General features: G+C 39.2%; 2 protein-coding genes across 5 annotated transcripts; both read left to right on the top strand.

Moving 5' to 3' along the window:
* Positions 1-2167: 2167 nt before the first annotated feature.
* Positions 2168-5815, top strand: LOC103404421 (RING-H2 finger protein ATL20-like). Of its 4 annotated transcripts, XR_011575390.1 has the most exons (4): positions 2168-3072; positions 4076-4250; positions 4333-4513; positions 5169-5815. XR_011575390.1 is itself a non-coding variant. In XM_008343332.4 (2 exons), the coding sequence occupies exons 1-2, from the start codon at positions 2292-2294 to the stop codon at positions 5633-5635; spliced, it is 1248 nt and encodes a 415-aa protein (XP_008341554.1). In that variant the 5' UTR covers positions 2186-2291; the 3' UTR covers positions 5636-5815. The 4 variants fall into 4 exon arrangements, 1 of the variants encoding a protein (XP_008341554.1); XR_011575391.1 differs by lacking the exon at positions 4333-4513; XR_011575389.1 differs by lacking the exon at positions 4076-4250 and having other exon boundaries at positions 2186-3072.
* A 2181-nt stretch (positions 5816-7996) lies between these two features.
* LOC139191213 (uncharacterized) lies at positions 7997-8896 on the top strand. The gene is made up of 2 exons (XM_070811786.1): positions 7997-8166; positions 8305-8896. Exons 1-2 carry the CDS (start codon positions 7997-7999, stop codon positions 8894-8896), a joined length of 762 nt encoding a protein of 253 aa, XP_070667887.1.
* The last annotated feature ends 1646 nt before the right edge of the window (positions 8897-10542 follow it).

Genomic DNA, 10542 nt, shown 5'->3' with positions numbered 1-10542 from the left:
ACAAACGATAGTATCTACACTAAAGAAGAGAGGGTGAGCTTGGCCTCACAATAAGCTAGCATTAATGTGGTTCAAACTCGTTTGAGGCAAAAATCATACCTAAGACCTCTCACTGACAAGTGAAGAGAAATATTATTAGATCGTAACACTAAGTAACAAAACATCAATATATTTTAGAATCAAAAAAAAAAAAAAGGTAAGACTTTTGAAAATTAAACATATTGATCAATCACTCATGCACGCATGTAGATTGCCATGTATTTTCCTTTTTTTTTCTTAGTAATGTTAATCATTTCTGTGAATTATTTGTTGAGTTATTAATAGTGAGTTCTACTATGCCAACTTCATAATTTTATTTTTCTACCTACGTTATATTTTTATCCATCATAAAAAGTTTAAAAAAAATCAAACACTTTATTCCCACCTACTTATCCCTAACAGTTTCCTAAATAAAATAAAATAAAATATAAAAAATGATTGAATCGATTTTAAGAGAATGGAACAGCCGTGAATGTCCCTGCCTAACCTACCAAAAAAAAACCACAACCAGGCACTACATATGACGGCGGCAACTCCTTTTTCCTTTGTCCTTGGGGAAGTTATATTCCTTCTGTTTTCTTCTCCTTTCTATGTTCATCTCTACCTCTTTCTTTCTCCCCCTACCAAATCTGGATTTAAGATTCAATTTTCCGATTCCAATTTAGAATTAAGGGTTGAAAGTAGGGGAAAAAAGAGAGAGAATTTGGGGTGGGTGGGGGTGGAATGAAAAGATAGAAGATGGAGGAGGAAGAAAGAGTTGACAGTGGCGGGGAATGAAGAGACAAAATGGGAAGATTTGATTCTTTTCTCATTTTAGTTTTTAAATTTTTTTCTGTTCTTTTTTTTTTCTTTGACTACGAAGAATATATAAAAGGATTAACTTTTAACAAGGCCTTTGAAGTCTTTTTACATAAGATTAAATTCGTTATTAAAATTTTCATTAACAAGTGGGTGGAAAAATAAGATTATGAGGTGGGTATATTAACCCTCTTAATTAGGCCTGGTATTTTGGACCCAACCCGTTAACCCGACCCGACCCAACCCGTTAATATTTGTATTTGGGTGGATGCTTAACGGATCGGGTCGTTAACGGATGAACCCGTTAACAACCTGTTAAATAACGGGTCACTTTAGGTCAACCTGTTAGACCCGTTAAGACTTGTTAACACCCGTTAGCACCCGTTAGTTGAGGATATTTTAGTCATTTTAGTAAAGTCTTAATAACAAAAAATAAACTTTATGCAAAAAATAATAATAATAATAATTGTTAACGGGTGACCCGTTAACTTAACGGATCGGGTTGAACTCGATCTAAACCCAATAAACCCGATCCGTTTACAGGTCTACTCTTAATGGTATTTATCTAGAAAATTAAAAAGGGTCTTGGTAAACTGTAAACCCGTGCAAGACAAAACAAAGATTAGACTCCCCATCACTCCATATGAGTTTGAAAGACATTCAATGCCTTCAATGACCCAACTTATTTAATATGTCATTTTTCTATCAAATAATCAAACGCTGACCTCTTCCATGCCCCTCCCAATAAGTTTACGGTGTGAAGCCGATGACATTCCCCCAGTTTCCACCGCCACCCACGCGCACGTCACGAGCTCCATCTGCGTCCATCAAAATGCTAAAATGTCAAACGATTTACATTTAGTTGTCACATCATTAGGTATTTGGACTAGTCCAATTATTACACTAATTATCAAAATATATAGTTTAGGTGAAAGACGAAATGAATAATTAAATTATATAGATATATAAATTTACTAAAATTTATATTAAAGTATATTAATAAATATGTTGGTTGTCGGTTTTTTAATGAAATAAATATATTAATTTTGTTGTCACTTATTATGATCTAATGATATTCCTTTTTATCTATAAGTGAAAAGTTTTATGTTCAATATTCACTAAAGATGAATTTAAACCATATTATTATTAGTCCATTATGAGGCTAAGCATTTATTCTCTCTTTTAGTGTATATAATATTATTTGTTTAAAAAAAAAAAAAATATATATATATATATATATTTATTTTGTTTGGGCAAATACCATGTTTGTTTGTCCCAATATCATGGCCTTTACCTAAATATCTTCGTGTCGGTATTTTACTCTCATTTCTAAGACACTTATATATAGCAGATATGAACCACCACTCAATGCCTACCTGGCTAAATCTTTCACCAAACAACTTCCAGTATTATCCAAAAAAAAAAAAAAAAAAAACAACTTCCAGTACTATCAAATGGCTGCCTTACAACTCTTCTCATTATTCTTACTTTTCGTGATCATCTTCTTCCATCCAACAAGGGCTTCTTCCATCTGCCCTGCATCAAACTGCCCCCGCGGACCTCCGGTCCGATTCCCTTTCTGGCTTCGAAACCTCCAATCCCCACGCTGTCGGTACAACAATCCAGGGTTTGACCTCTCATGCAGCAACCAAACCCCATTCATGACCACACTCACCCTCCCAGCCTCTTCCGACAACTTCATAGTCCAAAGCATCGACTACGACTTCCAAACGCTTTACATCAACGACCCCAACCACTGCCTCCCCAAACGGTTCCTAAACAACACCTTCAACCTCCACGGCACGCCGTTCCACTTCGACAGAGTCCAGAACCTCACCTTCCTCAACTGCTCCTCTCTGGCACGAGCAAGCCACGCGACGTCGATACCCTTCATAGCCACGATTATTTCCTGTCTCAGCACTGAGAATCACATGGTGTTTGCTGTTCGGTCGGGGGTGTACGAAAATTGGCTTCAGTCAACGTCGTCTTCGTCAGCTTCACCGTCACCGTCACCGTTACCGTCAGTGGTTTTGTGTCCGGTGATTTCGAGTGTTGTGGTTCCGACTACAGCTGCTGATGAGATGCTGGAGTTGTTTGGGGATGTTTGGCGTGGTGTTGGGTTGACTTGGTCAACGCCTGACTGTCCTGATTGTGAAGCCCGTGGTGGAGATTGTGGGTTTAACAGAGATGTTGATCGGATTGTGTGCTCGAATATTCCTGAGGCTAAGAGTGAAGGTAGGTTAATTTTCCAATTACTCCACTATATGCACTATTTTATAGGTTACTTGCATATAATTAAGCTGCTACCTCTGCTCTTGATTTTCATGGCTTATACAAATAAATCTTTTATCTTTAAACACATCTTGAAAGTTATTAATAACACTCACTCTTGGTTATAATATACAAGTTTGGGTCACTATGAATAGAATCAAATTGGACCCGTTCAATTCTTTTTATTTTTATTTGGAGATATCTCTACAACAAATCATTTCAATCGGAGATCATTTAATTATACTAATGTATAGAACAAATAAACAGTGTAATTACCAAGAAACATATTCATACTGAATCGTCCATTTATTTGATACATTTGGATGATAAAACGAAATTCAATTCGAACTATTTTTTTGTAGGAATGATCTTCAAATGAAAATTCGATCATTGATTTATTTGGTCAAGATACATTATTTACAAATGAGGGAATATGCGCATCCCCACATTAGCAGATGCAAGTATTATCCAGTACGATATATATATATATATATTGTTTAGATCTTATTCATCTAAATCATTGGTAGTAAGACATAACTTTTTTAATCAAGTTTAGTTTTGTCAAAAAATATGATTCAGGTTGGCAGTAAGACAATTTGTTTAATTTTGTTTTTATTTTTATAAACTTTGAGGGTGCAAAAGGAATTAAAAAAAAAAATTACATCTAGCTGTTTAGGAGACATAAACTTTACTCATCAAAGTAAAGAAAATTAAAAAAAACGAAAGATACATAAAAATTACTTAATTTATGGTATAACTAATCTTGTTAAAGTGCGGCCAGCACAATTAAACCGAGTTGACTTATTGTACTTGGGATTTCTTACAATCTCGTAATTATTTAGAACTTTTTATACATCTTCGATCGGTGATATGGGACAAAAAGGTGCTGCTATTTGAACTTAACCGAGAAATGTGAAATCACTCTGCATCTTCAATGTTTAGTAACTAGTTGACTATTGTGACATAGAATACGAACATTCCACCTGAGTCGAACGAGCCTCGATCAAAAGAGAAGGACACTGTGTCTAGCCAAGTAAGCAAATATTGAATAAGTCAATGCTTGGGGAGGGGTAATGTTGCATGTGTCCCTCGAGGTTGGACATATCTATCGGTCATTAGAAGAAAACAAGCACATCCATTAGGTAATGCCGCGTACCATGGTGGCTTTATTAAATGTCAGCTTTGATTTTTGAGATTATTGTGATCACAATGTTCTTGAAACAGGGAATAAGGGAAGCACAAGCGCGGAAAGTGACCGAAAGTTCCATGCTTACCAACCTACCGCTTTTAAAATCTTTAACGTCATAATCATGTCCTATCAAAGAAATTCAGTGTGTTGACCTGAGTGCAATTCTCATAGTTTAACAGTATAAACGAGTGGATCACGTTACATGATGTTAGCAAGGTATAAATTTAGAGATGTGATATTCACACATCATATTTTACTTCTCATATACCTTTTTAATTTTCAACCGTCGAATCGGATAAATTGAAGAAAATCAAGGGACAAAAATTAGAATGGGTGTCTGAGAAGTAAAATGCCTAAATTATCATTTGATCATAATAATTTAAGATAATTAACTCACTTTTTAATATTAAAGATTGAGATTAAAACACTAAATGCACATAATTCACTTCTTCTGCATATCCTTGACATAAATATAAAGGCGAGTGAAACCATCATTCATTGGAATCACCTAGTGATCAATAAAACATTTTGTACAATAGTAAATGGTTTTTGTAATCTAGAGTGTGATCAATAGATTAGATTATAAAAATGCTTTTTTCTTAATTAAACACCACTTATGATCTGAATTCATGCACCCATCATTCAAATAAAGTGTTAGTTGAGAAAACAACAATAGTTGCAAAATATTAAAATTTATTTAATTTTTTCTTCAACTTATGTTCACATATACATGTCACACTCCAAAAGAAACTCATCTGCCATCTATATACTAACGAAAGTTTTCTATTAATAATAGTGATGTCCATTCCATTGAAAATGAACTGAATATATGAACTAACCAATTGCAATTCCTATGATCTTTCACGTTCAGGTCTTCCAAGAAGCGCAAAATATGGTATAATCATAGGTGTGGGAATACCCGGACTATTATGCATCATTGGACTCGCAAGTTATATCTTCGGAAGGATAAAGGCTCACGCTCATCGCCACCAGCCAAGCATGGATCTCTCCACCTTAGCTTCTCGGCAACCTACCTTCTTCACAATAGGGCTTGATGGCCCAACCATTCAATCATACCCCAAGACTTTGCTCGGAGAGAGTAAGAGATTGCCCAAGCCCAACGACAACATGTGTTCAATATGTTTAAGTGAGTACGAGGCCAAGGAGGTGTTGAGGACTATACCAGAGTGTAATCATTACTTCCATGCTAGTTGCATAGACGAATGGCTTAAAATGAATGCAACATGCCCCGTTTGTAGGAATTCACCAGAGGGCTCATCTGTTGCTACCCATTCTTTCTCAATGTCTTCTTCAACTTTTTCTTTAGCATCACCATAGATTTTGATGGTCGTGTTATTTTTTGCCATAAGGTATGGTTGTGATTTGATTTGTATATGTATATGTTTGCATATGTATATGTATATGGTTGTGATAGCTAGAGACAAATGATTGTTTTGTACTACTATTATAATCAAACGAGATCGTTTATTGGGTTTGCTATGGCAATTTCCTATATTAGTCTGGTTTTTAGCGGCTATCATATGGCTAACTTAGAAATCTTCACCTGCTTATTCTTCTTGTTCTCTTCCTCCCTCAAACACTACGAGCTACCACCCGTGGTAGATCAAATTTACAGACGGCAGCTAAGCCGGTTTGATTCCCTTTTCGGCTAAGCAATCTTCAACCCTCAAATTGTGGGTATCCAAGGTTTGATCTCTCATATGTACGTAACAACCAAACCCAAACCATTTTCACTCTGCCATCATCCAGGGATGTGGAGCAAAAAATAATCACAAGGCGACATGTGAATTTTTGGGTGAAGATGACAAATTTACCCTCGAGGCATACCGGGTCTTCTACACGAGAGCAGTGGAGAATCATCCATCAACCAAATCAGGAGTACCCAAAATAGGTAACAAGTTCAAATTTGTCTCATCCATCCTCATTCCATAACCTCCAAAAACCTCCCAAAACATTTCTTTTATTATGATAATTAGCCAATTAATATATTTATACCTAATTAATATATTAATTACTAATTGAATCACCAAATAACATCCCAAAACACACTTAAAGGCCGGCCACACCCCATTCCTTATATATATGACCCTATTTCTTCTAAAAAGCTAAGTTCCATACTCTTGCAAAACTCCCAAAAACTCTCCAAATACTTTTCTCTCTAAATTCTAACTTTGACATTAGAGGTTCTTTGGCCAAAGCCCTCCCCATTCATCGTGGGCACGTGAGGCTCTTGGCCTTGACCTAAGGTGTTAATTGTTTTGTATGTGCAATTTTGTCCAAGAAGAAGAAGGCGGAAATTTGCATCCACAAATTGGTGCTTTCATTGAGAGTTGAAATTCACACTCGTAGAAGACTCTCGCATAAAAATGTTTTTTTTCTCTATTTTCTAGTCCATTTGAATATTTTTCATACATTCTTATTATTAGAATTTTTTATTTGCAAAGGTTCTTTGATAAAACGTATATGAAAAATATAATGGCTAGAAATTTAGAAAATTCTATAAGTGAAAATTCCAATACTCAAGAAATGGGATCGCGAAGATCCATGAGGCAAAATGCGGTCGTAAGCAGAGTGGCACCACCACTACATGGTTTCACCATGGCCCAAGCCATGCCATCCAAGCTTGCACAGGCCCGAGCCCAAGCCTCTCATTCGTATGCACCACGCATTGAGCAGCCTGCTTCCGTGACCCAGCTTGCTCCTGCAGCCCTGCCTGCTCCCGCAGCCCTTCCTGCTCCTGCGACCCAGCATGCTCCAGTAATCTAACCTGTTTTCACAGCCCTACCTCCCATGGTTTCCCAAGCAGCTCAAGTTGGCCCTAGAATATCTCAACTATCTGGAGCAACCATCGAGCCGGAGGCATTTTCACCACATTTCTTCGCGGATTTGATATTTTCCAACTCAAATCTTGCACCCGGAGTCTACCACACTTCCACTGCTCAAGGAGGCACATTCATTCCAAGCTTTTCCAATCTAAATGGCGAACAACACTTATCTCGACAAGTCATAGAGTTGACGAGCGCCCTTGCATAACAGATAACCTTGGTGAATCAACTCTTGCAACGCACCAAGATCCAATGTGCCTTTGACGAGGTGTCCTGAAGTAGGACAAGGGCATACGAACCTCTCAACTAGCGTCCCGACAAACAACCCCTTAACCAGCCACGTTCCAAGCGTTCTGGCAGTTTACGCTCCCGCCTGGGTCCTTGGGATAGCGTATACTCTCGTCTTAGCGCGCGGAGGAGCGTGCATTCCCAATCAAGCCCATGGTCGAGCATACGTTCACGGTTGAGGTCACACTCTGATTATTAACATGGACAACCTTCCAGGCGAAATGTTCATTCACAACTAAGATCGCAAGAAGCATTCTCCACCTCACATCGGAGTAGGCAGCATGGTAGACGGAGAGAAGCAGTCACTCAATCCGACTCAAGTTCAACCGGTAGCCTGCGAAAAGCCTATTCGCTTGCCAGGTACATGCCACATGCACCGCAGCTGCAACATGGATGAGTTGAGCATAGGGAAGAGCGGTTTAGACCCATAGGTCAAGATTGAAGGCAGCCAAAAATTCCACTGCCCCAGTAGAGGCAAATTCAAAAAGAAGTTGAGAGACTCATAACTGAACGATTGCACAATTTCCAACATAACAAGGCTACTGACGATGCGCTTTGACGAGACATGACTAACATAAGCATGTCACCATTTATGAATGAGATCGAGCGGACAGATCCACCTCGCGGGTTCATTATGCCTCACTTCATTCCGTACAAGGAAGACGAAGATCCAGATCAACATCTCAAGCACTACAACAGTACCATGATCTTTTACAGGAACAACAATGCGCTTATGTGCAAATTTTTTACCACAACTCTACAAGGCGAGGCATAAGACTGGTTTCACACTCTACCGTCGCAGTCGATCCGGAGTTTCAATGAACTTTCCTTTGTTTTCACTAAGGATTATTTGTATAAGTGCTCAATCAAAAGAACATCTGACCATCTCTTCAGCATCGTAAAAGACCCTTGGGAGACAATTCGCGACTATGTCAAGAGATTCAAAGCGGAGAAGGCTAAGATTGTTGGTTGCAACGAAGACATAGCAACAACAGCATTTAGAAATGGACTTCCTACCGAACATCTTTTATTAGGAAAACTGATAATGGGAGAAGAACTGACCCTAGCAGCTTCGTATGCTTTGGTAGAAAAACATGCACTATGGGACGAGGCCAAGCAGTCTAACAAAACAGAGTCAGAAAAGAAGCACATGGAACGTTCCCCAACCAGAGAAGACTCAGCGCCTGAAACATTCACCAAATTCACAGTTCTAATCGGCCAAATTCTCTGCAACCTCAAGAACGAACCTTGGTTCGAACTGCCGCCACCCATGAAAGGCGATCTTATCAGGTTGGATCATACAAAGTATTGCGCATTCCATCAAGGATCAGGTCACACTACCAACGGCTGCCTAAAGTGGAAGCAGTATCTTAAGAAGCTGACAAATGAGGGTCGATGCGACGAGTATCATGACAAGTCAACGAAACGGCCTACACAAGCAGGGGAAGTCTCCATCACCCCCTAAACCTCGTTTGGATTTTTTCCAAATAAGTTTTAAGTCTCAAGCAGCTCGACGAACAAGGCTTCACAAGCCAAAGATTATCTAGTTTGTTATGCAGTTTCTGCCTTCCAGCATAGTTGATTTATTTCTTTATTCTAAATGAAGATTCAAGAAGTTATTCACAAGCATGGCTCAACTGCTGTCCACAACGACTGCTAAAAACCCATACGGATTCGCTTTCCAGTGCGAGAGGATAAACTAATTGCTCTCCAATGCGAGAGGGTAAACCAATTCCCCGACACCCATATGGGTTTGCTCTCCAGTGCGAGAGGATAAACTAATTGCTTTCTAGTGCGAAAGGGTAAACCAATTCCCCGACACCCATATGGGTTTGCTCTCTAGTGCGAGAGGATAAACTAATTGCTCTCCAGTGCGAGAGGGTAAACCAATTCCCCAACACCCATATGGGTTTGCTCTCCAGCGCGAGATGATAAACTAATTGCTTTCTAATGCGAGAGGGTAAACCAATTCCTCGACACCCATATGGGTTTGCTCTCCAGCATGAGAAGGTAAACTAATTGCTCTCCAGTGCGAGATGGTAAACTAATTGCTCTCCTGCGTGACAGGGTAAACTAATTGCTCTCCAGTGCGAGAGGGTAAACTAATTGCTTTCCAGTGCAAGAGGGTAAACTAATTCCCCGACACCCATTTGGGTAAGCTCTCCAGTGTGAGAGGCCACATAGCTTAAAAGATCGAATGCTTGAAGATCAACTAGGCAGCAAATGGTCAGGGGTAGCAGCCACTTTTGCACTTAACAGATCATTCATCCGACACTTTATCTTCAGCAGCTCGGATCTTGACAGCTTTATCCTTGACTGCTCTATCTACGGCAGTTGAGAAATCAAACTCAAGCAGTTTCCTCATTTTTGGCAAGCAGCCTAAACATGGCAGCCTAAACCGTTGCCCATGCCACGCCACCTCCTTGGCCCATGACAAGCCGATTCCTGGCCCCTACCAGCCGACGCGCCGCACCACCCCAATGGCTGCTCCATGGCAGCACCTCCCAAGAAGAAGACAAGAAAAAATTAAATTTTTCTTACGTCGGTACGACACGGAGAAGACGAAGAAATCAACGAAAGAGGGTCATTTGCACGAGAAAGATGTAGAAGATTGCTAGAGGAGGGGGAACAAATATCCTTTAAGCTCTCTCTCTTGTATGGTAGAATAAATCGCTCTCCAAAGTTGATTTAATAACCCACTTAAGGTGGACTTAAATAGGCTTTGAGAGAAATTTATTTCCCTTTCCTAGAAGGACCTAATTTCCTATTAAAGAGGGAATCTACATCAAAATAGGAAGTAGTCCTGCGTTTCCTAAAGCAAGAAGATCTCTACACCTGCTGCCTTTTCCTACGAGCAACCCAGCAGGTGTGGGGGCATTTGTGGAGCAAAAAATAATCACAAGGCGACACATGGATTTTTGGGTGAAGATGACAAATTTACCCTCGAGGCATACTGAATCTCCTACACGCGAGCAGTGGAGAATCATCCATCAACCAAATTAGGAGTACCCAAAATAGGTAACAAGTTCAAATTTGTCTCATCCATCCTCATTCCATAACCTCTAAAAACCTCCCAAAACTTTTCTTTTATTGTGACAATTAGCCAATTAA

This window comes from Malus domestica, chromosome 14 (genome assembly GCF_042453785.1).
Source record: "Malus domestica chromosome 14, GDT2T_hap1".
Lineage (NCBI taxonomy): Eukaryota > Viridiplantae > Streptophyta > Magnoliopsida > Rosales > Rosaceae > Malus > Malus domestica.
Note: the sequence above shows the minus strand (reverse complement) of the source record. Positions and strands in the feature narration are given on the sequence as shown.

What these genes read in the sequence shown, in the direction of transcription:
- LOC103404421 (XM_008343332.4), top strand. Translation starts at nt 2,292, where the DNA reads ATGGCTGCCTTACAACTCTTCTCATTATTCTTACTTTTCGTGATCATC. An exon ending in TCCTGAGGCTAAGAGTGAAG is followed by an intron (nt 3,073 to 5,168) that starts GTAGGTTAATTT and finishes TTTCACGTTCAG; the next exon opens with GTCTTCCAAGAAGCGCAAAA.
- LOC139191213 (XM_070811786.1), top strand. Translation starts at nt 7,997, where the DNA reads ATGACTAACATAAGCATGTCACCATTTATGAATGAGATCGAGCGGACA. An exon ending in AGGAACAACAATGCGCTTAT is followed by an intron (nt 8,167 to 8,304) that starts GTGCAAATTTTT and finishes CTCAATCAAAAG; the next exon opens with AACATCTGACCATCTCTTCA.